General features: G+C 40.6%; 1 protein-coding gene across 1 annotated transcript in view; it reads left to right on the top strand.

The window, feature by feature from the left end:
• Window positions 1-13,624, top strand: part of SLC26A7 (solute carrier family 26 member 7) — a 106,880-nt gene that overhangs the window by 17,319 nt on the left and 75,937 nt on the right. The window contains exons 3-4 of the mRNA XM_027625318.2: window positions 10,382-10,492; window positions 12,471-12,643. Of these exons, the coding sequence (XP_027481119.2) occupies window positions 10,382-10,492; window positions 12,471-12,643 (284 nt within the window). The remainder of the gene's footprint in view (window positions 1-10,381; window positions 10,493-12,470; window positions 12,644-13,624) is intronic.

Genomic DNA, 13,624 nt, shown 5'->3' on the forward strand with positions numbered 1-13,624 from the left:
TTTAAGGAGTAAATTAACCCTTTCCGAGCATGGGGGGCTGCACATAATCCATTTTTTGAAATGATTTAAACCATCACAGCCTGAAAAGTGATATAATCTCACATGCCTGGTCTGATGTTTACTTATATACTTACGTCACTAAAGCTAAAGGATTGCTTCTTCCCCCCCCCCGAAAATTAGTGTTTTGAATATAGTTAGGTAACAACTCTAGTATTAAAAATATTAAAGGATGGGTGACCCAGAGAAAGTCCTTCACACTGACCTAGTTCAAGACCAGGAAACCAGGGACCACTGTTGCAGTCTCTTTCTCTTCTTAATCCGTGGGTCTAATTAAGAGTCCCAAGTAAATACTGTAAGAAGACACAAAGAAATGGCATATGTTGTGTATATTTGAGTTTATACTTGCACATTTGCCTCTGGTTCCTGTGATTCTTGATCACCACACAAAATCAGACGCTTCCTTTATCATTTCTCCTTCTCTTTCTCTTCCCCTGATACACAGTGTGTGTCCTCCCTGGCTTGTTATTTCTAGGGATAGCTTCGCAGCCAGCCTGTACCAGTGCACCCTTAGGAACCCCTCTCCCTTAGGGAATAAAAATCCACACTTCCAAAACGTTCACAAGATATTCTCTCAGACTGTTAGTCTTTCTTAAAAGCTTGCTGTCTCATTCAAGGGCATCATCCCCACGGACACTCCTCTCAAGTGGAGGCTCATCATCCTCCCCTCGCCCTTGGTAATTCACGTATAAAACACATCATGCTTGTATTTCCATGCTTAATATCCATCCTCTTCAATACTGCATCTCCATTTGCTTGTGCCCCTTGCAAGGTCAGTTGTCTTCACGTGGTCATGTATTTTCATAAAATTTCCAAAGTGAGATATTTTAACAGAAGTTGATTAAGAACACTGTCTCTTCCCAACTCAGCTTCCCTTGGGTCGTGCCTCTTCTGTCTGGTGGCATTGGCATGGCTGCAGGTATTTTTGGGATCTGGCTGAGAGGAAGTTGCCACAAACGGCTGATACTGACAGAGATCAAATAACACTAATCGGACAGTAATATAACAAGGGCATTATCAAGAAACTGGATAATTAATGTCAGCAGTTCTCAAATAATATTTAAGTTTCTGCACAAGAAAACTTGGAATGCCCTGAAATCTTACAGTTATCAAGAATCTCAAAAGAGGCTTATGCAGTTTGACAGTTTGGATTACATGTGATATTAGTAACTAGTTATACAGCTAAAATAAAAATTTCTGATCTACCAGTAACAACAACAACAACAAAACCCCTTAAATACACAATGATTACTTTAGTCTGATTCCCCAGAAACGGGAGTCTGAGTCAGAGAGCTTCTGTGCAACTTTGTAATTAGGGAATGCAAGCCCAGAGGGCAGGGGGAGGGACTGTGACGGCGAGACAACAGGAAGATGCTTGTAATGGGGCTGGCTCTCTCCAAGGGTGTCACATAGCTCCGGCATGGGGCCATGCCCCCAAGAAGGTATCGATCCACTGCACCTCCAGACCATCTTTCAGTTGGGAGAAATGTGGGAACGTGTATTCACTAGTTTATTCTGTCACTGGTCAAAGGCACCCCCCTTGGGTGCTCCTCTGAGCTGACATGTGGGAATCTGGGCATTAACAGAATCACAGAGCAGGTGTCAACAGAGAAATGCCAGGGTGAGAAAAAGAGAAGCTGTCAAATTGCACTGCATGAGGTCAGACAGCTCCTGCAGAGCTATGAGAGACAGGTGAGGCCAAGAACCCCTGAAATGGTATATTAGAAATGTCTGATGTGCAAGAGGAAAGCCAAATTTATCTTTCCATTCTCTCTATAGCAAATATTACAAAAATCATTATCAGATGAAGAAGTGTTCAAAGACTATCCAGCCTAAAATTATAAGGGGGATAAAGACGTATAGAGTTGTATCAGGCAGTTAATTAATAAAAATAGTATATTATTTTTTATGGATATTTCGTAATGGAGTTTGTCAGCTTTTTAGAATTTATAATTTAGAGTTATTTCTCAGTGTAAATATTCACTTTTGTAACTAATTTTATGTTGTAACTTTATCTTTTTTCTAGGAAGCCTTTCAAAATATATAAGATTTAGGGCTCATAAAACCTGACCGCCCAGGGGCACCTGGATGGCTCAGTTGGGCGTCCACCTTTTGATTGCGGCTCTCGGGTCAAGGTCTCAGGGTTGTGAGATCAAGCCCTGCGTTGGGCTCTGTACTGGGCATGGAGTCTGCTTGGGATTCTCTTTCTCCCTCTCCCTCTGCCCCTCCCCTCTTTCCTTCTCCCTCCCTCTCTAAAAACAACAACAATAACAAAAAACCTGACTGCCCAAGGGCTCATGTGTCCTATCTTAAAATAATAAGAAAATAAACAAACTCCTCTTTCCTTGATCCCGTGTCACCATTTGGCTCCAAGCCTTTTTCTCTTCTCTTCACTAATAAGGTTTTTCAGGGGTTGGTTCATGTTTCCTGCCTCTTCTCCCTCTGCTCAGGTCCATTCCTTAACCTGCCCTGCCCCACCCCCCCCTTCCTTCCTATGTCCTCTATTCCCCAGGCGTGCTTGGTCTAAGGTCATCAGTGGCTCCTCTTCTGTTATCCAATTCAAAGGACATTTCTGTTCTTTGTCATACATACTGTTTCTGTAGAATAGTCACAGACTTTGGCCTTGGCTTCTTTATCCCCTTTTCTCCTAATTCTCTTCCTATGCATCTGGCAATTCCTTCACCCCATAAATTTTGGTGTTGACCAGGCCTTCAGCCTTCTTATGATAACCTGCCCAGTCTCTTTGGACCTAACCCAGGATGTTAGCTGGTTCCTGGTTACAACCACTCACATCCAGTCAGCCACCTTTGGTCCTGTGACATGTTCTAGGAAGAAAGTGCTCTGTGCTAAAGCCACAGGCCAAGGAAATGATTTGTTTATTGACTGCGTGTAATGCCTCTTTATATGGGATGGAACTGCGTTTCCTTTCTCTCCTGCCACTACCTGGATATCAGCAGGAGCTCCCTGTTTTCTGTCTGCCAATCTTGTGTGTCTTCTACATAACCGCCAGAGTGATCCCTTAAAAAGCAAATCTTGTCACCTTGCTTCCATTAGAAAGAAATCTAATGACTTCTCTAAGATTCAGGATAATGTTAAGGTTGCTTTCAAAAGTCTCTACCAAAAATGTATAAATTGTATAGGTTTATAAACTTAATGTAAAAGGTGAAAAAAGTTACAAAGATGTGTAAAAAGATGTATAATCTCTTCCTTGGATTTTTACATAAAGTATTACATAAAAAATATATATGCCTATAACTTGTTTGTCATGTCTAACAATATATAATGGACATGTCTCCAGGTTAATGGATACAGATCTAATTCATTCTTTTTAATAGCTGCATAATATTCCATAGTTCTTTTATGCCAAAATTGATCTAGTGGTCTCCATATTGATGACTATTCAGGCCATTTCCATCTTTAATTACTATGTAAGGTATTTTAATACATAGAATTAGATATTCATTATTAAGTAATTATGTATTCATGTAACAGTTCCAATAAAAGTGTAATGGAATTTCATAAAACATACATGCATCTCATATCCTTCTCTAAACCAGATGCTTTGGTGAAGGGAATGCAAATCTCCGATTGGCCAGGCTGAGCCATGGGTCCCCACCTAGAGCTTGGGGCAAGGGTCAACTGCCCTTTCTCAAAACAAACAAACAAACAAACAAACACACACGAAAAAACTGCCCTTTCTCAGCCCATGCTCTTTGGGTGGCAGGAGGGACTTCCTGAAGGAAATTGGTGTCTTGCTACCAAAAGAAGGGACACTGGAGGTGGGTGGCTAAAAATAGCAAATGTTTTACCACAGACGCTAATGACCTATCCCACCGGGGGCAGGTGGTGACATTATTCCCGTGTTGTAGACAGGGATTCCATCCTGTGGGAGTTGGGGCGGAGGAGCAGAAATACTGAGGCTTTGAAGTGTTCCATATCATCTCCTTGGCAGTGAAATCTGACTTGAGAAGAATTCAGTTGACTTAAAGCTGTGGTGGTGGTTTTGGTCAGCTTGGGTGTGCTTGTCCATGTTGTTTGCTCTACAAATGGAGGTTATATGCCTTATCTAAAATTGAGAAATGAGTATTCTCAGTGATATGTAGGAGTCAGTGGTAACTAATTAACTTGGATGTGTAAGGACCCAGAGGTTTTCCAACTAGAATCCATGGATGGAGTGAGGGCATGTCTAGGCTTTGCTTCTCTTGAGCACCTAAATAACACCTAAATGTTCGGTGTTAGATGCAAAATTCTGCCGGTAACCTGCCCAGAAACATTCCACACTGTGAGTCCTGACTTTGTGTATGTGTGTATGGCCACGTATTTTAAGTTAGTTTTCATTATTGGATTTATAAATATACCAATTCTGCTTTTACTCTTGGGACAAATGACTGTTCATTTGAAGAGGAAATAAAATGTGTAGCTGATAGGCCAGTTGTAGTGATTCAATATTTCTTATCTTCCCACTGTGCCAATGTCTTGATTTTAGATATTTCTATCACCTTCTCTGAATCAGAAAATATGAGATTATTTAAAAAACAGAGAAAGAGAGGGGCACCTGGGTGCTTCAGTTGGTTAAGTGTCTGCCTTTGGCTCAGGTCATGATCTCAGGGTCCTGGAATGGAGTCCCACATCAGGCTCCCTGCTCAGTGGGGAGTCTGCTTCTCCCTCTCCCTCTGCCCCTCCACCTGGCTCGTGCTCTCTCTGTATCTCTCCAAAATAAATAAATAAAATCTTTTTTTTTAAAAAATGCTATAAAAATGGAGAAAGAGAAAAGGAGAAGTTGGGGAGGAGAGAGGAGGGAGAAAGAGACAGCGAGGGAGGGAGGTGGGGAGAGCAGAACCGCCTAACACCTTATTTCATTTAGGTAGCATTTTCTCCTTTTTAACTGTTAACCTGGAAAAGTACCTCGGGATCACCTTGCCTTCCATTTCCTTTGTCCATACAAGCTGCTCTTTCATTTTCATTAAAAAGGCGAGTCATGAGAACCTTAAGTCGGTGATTAAGGAATGCAGCACAGGATTGGATCTTTCATCTCCTTTCTTTGAGTCTTATTGTTAGTGCTTTCTCCGAACACTTTCTATTACTCTCTTGGGATTATTGGTGCTTAGTCCTTACTCTTTGGAATGAGAACTTTAAGTGCTTCTATCTTTAGCAATTCTGGGCTCAGAATAAGTTCTGAAATGCACACAAAAATACTTCTGATCCTCAATATTCATGACATCACTCTGCCACCTCCACTGCCCGGCCCTAGGCATTTATCAGAAATAATTAAGCTTTTGTTATTGGCTTTTACTCCCTATGAAGTATTTTTACTGAGGGGGTGTCATTTGGATAATGCTCTAATTCATTAAGTGGTATGACTTATTAGGATAAGAATCTCGGCTTTGGGGGCGTCTGGGTGGCCCAGTTGGTTAAGCGACTGCCTTCGGCTCAGGTCATGATCCCGGAGTCCCGGGATGGAGTCCCACATCAGGCTCCCTGCTCGGCGGGGAGTCTGCTTCTCCCTCTGACCCTCCCCGCTCTCATGCTCTCTCTCTCTCATTCTCTCTCTCAAATAAATAAATAAAATCTTAAAAAAAAAAAAATCTCAGCTTTGGTTTTAAAATAAAACCAGGGGGCAAAGGGGCAGGTGACAAACACCACCTGCCCCCTGGTTGAATAGATTATTAGCTTCTATCTCAAATCCTAGAGTTCCTCCTTCATCATATCCAAATGCAACAGTTCATCTGTGGGCCCAGCATTCAGAACTGAAAGGTAATGTTTGTTTTCTGCTTGACAACTTAAAACAAATTGAATACAGTGCTTTAACATGATTTTGAGAAATGAATATTTTCGAGATTGACCGAACTAAAAGCTGCCCATTTTTGCAGAAGATGAGGGAAAGCTACCCTGTGCTTTTCTGAAGGGCAGTTCCTCAATCAGAGGTCACAAATAAGGTGGGGTTGATCATCCAGCATGGGACACCTTTTTCTAATTTGCATAGAGTGCTGAGTGATCAAGCACCAGCTTCGGTTAGCTGCCGGCTGGACGCAGAGGCCAGGGTCTTTGCGTGAGCCGGTCAGCCTGGGTTCAGCCTTCTTGATATTTTTGTAAATATTTTCTTTCTTGTGTATTAAAAATTGGAGAGATTAATGAGACAATTCAGTTGTATTACTTCGTATGGAAACTCAATTCACAAAGTCTTAAAAGACTGATCATGGTTCTAAGGGGAGTAAAACCAGTGCTTCTGAGTCCTAGCTGCCTGACCTTAGAATAAATAGCTGCAGAACTTAGAATAAACCTTAGAATAGGCCAACAGAACATGGAGTCTCCAACAGAGTGGCTCTCCACGTGTAACTCCAGCACCAGATCCCCAACTTCTAACACATTACTTAATGTCTAGACATGATCTTTTGCAATTCCAGTTTCCTTTGATTTTTCTGAACAATTGCTATCATGTAAATCCAGATAAAACGGCTGACACGGAAATAAAAATCTGTATTTTAAAGTATTGAATATCGTCTTCTCTGTGATAAACAGTTCTCTTTCTCACTGGTAGTGACTGTGTGGCTTTCTAGCCGTTTCAACCAAGAGATTATAGTAGGAGCAGAGGCAGAGACTCAGAGCGATCTACTCGCCTGGGTGCTCCTTCTCCCTTAGGGGTCAGGCACTGTGTTTAGGGAAGTCATTCGCCCTGCAACCGGCCTGGGGTTTAGGGGCAAGGGGAATGGTGGGAAATGTTTGACTTCGTGCTCAGGGCCCCTCCATGGTCTGGGGGTGTTCACAAGCCCTGAAGCTACTGATGGTATTGATGCTGGAATAAAGAGTCTGTTCTGTTTCTGTTCTCTAATAGCCATTACCTCACCTACAAAACATGTTTTCTTAAAAACTGCATCTTTCAAAGCCTTCAGAAAGTGACCATTCTTTTGTGGTTATATCAGACTTGCATTACCAATTTATGGTTTTTGATCTTTAAAAATTATCTAGAGACCTTAAGGTTTGGGCTTCCTCCAATCTCTCTCTGTCTCTCTCTCTCTTTTTCTCTCTCTCTCTCCCTTTCCCCTTTGCTCTCTGTTTCCTTCCTGTCCCCTTTTGGCACCCTTTGGCCTGATACTTGTTTTGTGTTTATTTCTCGATCCTTCTTTTTGTTGTCTTCTCTTCTAATCTAAGTTAGATTAGGTAATACAAATATTTATTAGCATTTGCAGTATTCCTCCCCAAATAATAGAGTTAGAGAGTTGTAATCCTGCTCTTAATTTATCAAATACCGTGTTTCATAAATATGGAGAAGAGTGTAGATAATTCTGGTCATTTGTAAGTGATTTGAACTAGTCAATATTTTCATCATTTTTGGAGTACTTACCATATTTTAGCTGGATGAGTATGTGTGTATGAAAATATGTATGTGGCTTATTTTGTAACCCAGAATAATAAAAGAATCCGAATAAGAAAACTTCATCCAGCCCTCTGTGCTTTTTGGAGGTGTGTGTGGGAGGATGGCTTGGGTTTTATGGTTCTTATTTGTGGAAAGAGTATTTGACATTTTAAAGCACCGTTTATCTGCGTTCATCCATTCCTCTTTTATGTTGGCCATTGTTCATTGTCATCTTAGCAAAGAAGCAGATTCTGGCTGAGAGTGAAAGGCACTGTTGCTCAAAGGGAAAGCTCAGTATCAGTGTCGGATGAGATGAAGGAAGTGTCTACAGGATTTCTGATCTTTGAGGTTGTTTTTGTAGAATCTACTGAAGTATTATTTTACATTTTTAGGTTTAGAGATCTCTTAAAGATTTGGGTTAAACATGTTACATGATTATTCCTATTTTAATTTGATAAAAGTATGAGATCTGAAGAAATTCTGTTTTTGAATGGATTTTGCTATACATAGATTTTGCAGGGGATTAAAGAGAGACAGGGAGAAAGAGAGAAAGGGAGGGAAACTGGAGGGAGGGAGAGAGGGGAAGAGGGAAGGAGTGAGAGGGAGAGAGGGAGGGAGAGAAAGAAAGGAGTTAATAAAGCAAACAGATAAATAGGTATCTATTCACTAGGCAAGAGGTGAGGGTCTGGGCGCCTGGGTGGCTCAGTCGTTAAGGGTCTGCCTTCGGCTCAGGCCCTGGTCTCAGGGTCCTGGAATTGAGTCCCACATCGAGCTCCCTGCTCTGCGGGAGGCCTGCTTCTCCCTCTCCCACTCCCCCTGCTTGTGTTCCTGCTTTCGCTGTCTCTGTCAAATAAATAAATAAAATCTTTAAAAAAAAAAAAAGAGGTGAGGGTCTTACTGCTTCTAGCTCCGTCTATACATTGTCTGCTGCAGATAGAATAAAAATGTAGCCAGATAGGGCAACTCCTATCCTGTTGATATTTATCACATTTATCAAAATTTAGTGTGCATATAATTCATCCAAGATGCTTTTGTTAAAGATCCTGCATGCAATTTTCCTTTGCCCCCATCATTGATTTAGTAGATCTAGGTGATCCTCTGAAATGTGGACCACATTTTTTTCTTGCCTGGAAACACTCAGTATTCTGTCTCTTGATAGGTAGTTTTTTCAGGTAACTCATCCTGAAAATGAAAGGGAAAAGTTATTTTCTAGCTTTCTGTGTGACTGATATAATGTACAATTTTTACAAAGTCGCATAATCTATAAATGCTAGGAGGGGCTTGTTGGTGGGGCAGGGGGACACGTGACATCGTCCTTCCTAACAACCAGAATGCTGCCTGTCATCCTGCATGTATGAAATTCTAGAGCAGCCTCTGCCACTGAACCTTCTAGAATCACTTTTTATTCATTTTCACTGGACATTTAGGAATACGTTGTAAGTAAATAGCAATCCAGATGGGTTTTTTAAATTTATTTTTTATTTTTTATTGTTATGTTAATCACCATACATTACATCATTAGTTTTTGATGTAGTGTTCCATGATTCATTGTTTGTGTATAACATCCAGTGCTCCACGCAGAACAGATGGGTTTTTAAAAATAAAGAAGGGATGGTCATTGGTAGACATTTTATGTATTTTAATTAAAGCTAAAGTGTCTTGTGTTCGGAAAAAAATATTTGATGTATAACTACTGTTTATTTCTTTAAAAAGAAATTAAACTTAAGAGTTTATTTGAGAAAGAGAGAGAGAGCACGAGAGGGGGGAGGGGTAGAGGGAGAGGGAGAAGCAAACTCACTGCTCAGCAGGGAGCCTGATGCGGGGCTTGATGTGAGGTTCGATCCCAGGACCCCAGAGTCATGACCTGAGCCAAAGGCAGACACTTAACTGACTGAGCCACCCAGGCGCCCCTAAACTTAATTTTAAAACAGTAAAAGTTAAACAGTAAAAAAGTATTGATCTTGGAACCATATTGTCAGGCTCCATAGTGTGGATAATGAATTAACCTCATATTCAGGTAGTCTAGATTCTAATGCTGCCTCCTTCCTCAAGTCTCTTTGTACCTTCTAAAGTGCATTATGTTCAATCAAATGCCTATCAATAAGTTGTGTAGACTTGAATGAACATATCAGAACCTAGCTGAACTAGCCATTTAATGCCAAGGACCAGCCACAAGCAAGATCACTTTAATGAGCTCGTACTCACATGCATTTTGGTCACATTTAGACCACTAGTGATCATGTAGACATATCTAAGAAAATCTTCTGTGTGTATGTAACATACAAACTATATAGACAGTAGTATCGATGAGGAATAAAAATGAACAGTTATGAGTTACTCTTTACCTACTCTTTGAATAAACAAAGTTGATTTTTTTTTTCACTCTAAGAAACTATATCTGAAACAGGCTGGGGTCCAAGATGGGAAGTGCCTGGGTTCACACGTCGCCCCGCTGTTGTGATACGGTCTGAGCTTGGCCAGTCAGCTGCTGGCCAGGCGGCCTGGAGTGCGTGTCCTTCTTACCCCTTCTTCCTGACCTTTTCATCTTGTCAGCAGTGATGCTGTGAGTGCTGCCTATCCCACAGATGATGCTGCACCGATAAAATGATACACAAAAAATGTAGAAATGCTTCTCGAAGCATGTGTGGAGATATTTTGCTTATGATGTGATCGCTTTTACCAGGAAGACTCTCTGAACTCACGTTTTCTTGTAGACATCTCTGTAATCAAGAGGAAAGGTAGTGGTCCCAAAGTCATGGTTTTTAGAATTGAAATTTAAATATGAACTATATGAGGGAATTTCCTGTTACTTAGGGATAGTAATGCTAGAATCTCACTGAGCAATAATTAATTAGAATAATTAAGTCATAGTTCCTTTTGTCATTAAAAAAATCAATATCCATTCTACTTTGTAGTGGACTGTGTCTTGGAGTTATAAGATGGTCCTAATTACCTGGGTCTGCTTGACAGGGTTGGCCTTCGCGATTCTCTCATCTGTGCACCCAGTGTTTGGTTTATATGGGTCTCTGTTTCCAGCCATCATTTATGCCATATTTGGAATGGGACGTCATGTTGCCACAGGTAATAATTTCTGTCTATGTTTATGCTTCTCATGTTACTAATGAAAGGGACTCAGAAGTGCTCATTAGGGGGGCACCTGAGTGGCACATTTGGTTAAGCTTCTGACTCTTGGTTTCAGCTCAGGTTGTGATCTCAAGATCATGAGATGAAGCCCCACATCGGGCTCCACACTGAGCGTGGAGACTGCTTAAGACACTCTCTCCCTCTCCCTCAGTCCCTCCCCTCCATGCTCTTGTGCACGTGCTCTCACTCTTCCTAAAATAAATAAATAAATCTTAAAAAAAAAAAGGAAGTGCTCATTAGTTACTGATTACATTTCTAAAGCAATTCTAACTTTACTTCTGAAAACCTCAGCAAATATTAGAGCAGGACATTTAACTCTCTGTGCCTCAGTTATTCAATATGTACTGTGGCTTATTGCTATATTATTATGTAATCAAGGTTGTTTTAGAGATTCTTTGCATTTTTAAGTTGTAAAAAGGTCATAAGCGAAGGGCGTATATTCTGAATTTACAATGAAATGAGAGAAGGTAAGCTCTTTGAGGGAAAGAAAAAACTACTGAATTTAGTTACTCAAACATTGAAAAACATTTTTTTATGTAATTGATACTTGGACTAAATGATCTTTCAGGTTTCTTCCAAGCTGGAATCCATCATGCCCTTTAATCAGTATACTCTTACCTTGCCTACCTATGCATTACTAAAGAAAATCTGAACTTTCACAGGTAGTCTGATAATAGAGCAAGCTGGTTAAAAACCTGGGTTGTAGAGTTAAATGGTTCTGGGTGTATGTCTTATTTGTTGTTTGCTATCTGCATGACCTTGGACAACATTTTAAAGGTCTATTTGCTGCTTTCTGTAGAGTGAAATAAAAAAAATTCATATGATTGTAATGAAAATTAGATGAGATAGTTGATGTATAGTGTCTAATTTAGTACTTGCTGTATAAGATTTAGTAAGTTATTATTATTATAAAAATGATACCCTAATCTTAAATATTAGGTAATAATGATAAAAAATACTTTTAACTAGAAATATCCATATAGGCATTTCTATTTATTTTGTGTGCTTAAGATCTCACCTCTAAGTATGTGTCTTATTTCTTCAGTGGTCAGTTTATGTTATTGATTGCATTGGTTTCCTATTTCTGATGTAACAAGTTACCAGGAGCTTAGTGGCTTGAAACAAGATAAATTTATTATCTATAGTTTTAGAAGTCAGAAGTCTGAAATGAGCGTACAGAGCTAATATTGAAGTGGAAGAGTTCACAGTTAACCACTGAGCCTACTGAGGTTATCATAATTATCATCTCCTTTATATTTTCCCCAAACCCTGAAAGGTAGGTATTAATTATGCCCAGCTTACAGATGAAGTAATGCAGACTCAGGGTAATGTGCTTTAAGTCACATTATTGATAAATAGAGGACTTGCATTCGAGTCTAAGATGTAATCTGAATCCCTGCCCTGAAGATATTCTCTGTGCAGGTCTGCAGAGAGGTGGGAAAATGTACGTATGGCCTGGGAAGAGCAAGTAGCTGGGTGTGGCTGTGTGTTGAAAGAATATGTGTATATGTAGGAAAGTTTCTGCTTCTTGCCTGGAGTGGAGTGAAGGGTGGATGAGTCAGGGGGCTGATAAGAATGTTTCCAGTAGGGCGCCTGGGTGGCTCAGTTGGTTAAGCGACTGCCTTCGGCTCAGGTCATGATCCTGGAGTCCCGGGATCGAGTCCCACGTTGGGCTCCCTGCTCAGCAGGGAGTCTGCTTCTCCCTTTGACCCTCTTCCCTCTCGTGCTCTCTATCTCTCATTCTCTCTCTCTCAAATAAATAAATAAAATCTTTAAAAAAAAAAAAAAAAAAAAGAATGTTTCCAGTAGATCTATTTGGTTTTACACCATGGATTCAACTTTAATGGTGGAATCCAACCATTATCATTGAGTCCGTTACTAACAGAAGATTCCCCCCACCCCCACCCCCTTTTAGGCACCTTCGCTTTGACATCCTTAATATCAGCCAACGCAGTGGAACGGCTGGTCCCTCTGAGCAGCCAGAACCTCACCACACAGAGTAACACAAGCACACTGGGTTTATCGGACTTCGAGCTGCAAAGGATTGGTGTAGCTGCAGCTGTTTCCTTCTTGGGAGGTGTGATTCAGGTAAGTGGTACTGAGACTTGGGAATGAAGAAAGGAAGGCCATGGAAGGAAGGAAGGAAGGAAGGGAGGCAGGCAGGCAGGCAGTTGGTGCTTTGTTTTTATTTGTGTTCATGTCTTTGTATAGATGGATGAAGGGCTGTTGTGTTTTATCTTTATGGAAACACTGTCTACTACACAGAGTAGTTACTCTGTAAGTGCTAGTTGAATAAATGAATCAGAATCAAGAAATTAAAGTTACAGAGAAGCGGTTTTTTACTTTTCAAGAATAAACTTTCTAAAAAACGTTTTACAAAATGGAAAGGGCTTCCTTATAGGCAATGAGGCAGTCCTTGTGTTCATACAGTGACGGGATCATCACTGTAGGATAAGGTAGGAGAAGCTCCTACAACGGGAAGAGACGTGACTAGATTTCTCGGGTCCTTCCCAATTTTCAGAGTTTATGATGCTAACTCCCCAGAGCAGTAACAAGTGGTATTTCATTTGTGCCGAAGACTGACCAGCGTGAAGGCTTTTGACTCAGACCTGCACCAGACTTTGCCCCTTTCAGCATCAGGCAGCTGTTTTGTTACCTGGTCTGCTCTAGTCTTTCTACTTCTTCAAAATAGCGGGCTATGTAATTTGCTGTTTCTAATCAGTTGTCAGAATTCGATAATTCAGAAGTGTATAGAAAATAAATGTAGGACAGTACTGACTCTTAGACACGGAATTTGTCTGATAGCCATTTTGGTTTATTCTTCTGTGTTATAATGAGTTATATGTACACAAACTTCCTGGGTGACTATTTTCTGGGTTGATAGAGGCTCTGTTTTACAGTGTAACATTATTTATAAGGTCAAATATGGTGTAAAGGCCAACAAGGGAGAAAAATAGTTGATGATTGTCTGGAATTGGAGGGTTAGAAGAAAAGATGTGATCTAGAGGGAAGGAAACAGAAGTTCCTAGAATTACATTGCCTTCTAACGATGTAAAAAGGGTGGGAGAA

Source organism: Zalophus californianus, chromosome 4 (assembly GCF_009762305.2).
Source record: "Zalophus californianus isolate mZalCal1 chromosome 4, mZalCal1.pri.v2, whole genome shotgun sequence".
Lineage (NCBI taxonomy): Eukaryota > Metazoa > Chordata > Mammalia > Carnivora > Otariidae > Zalophus > Zalophus californianus.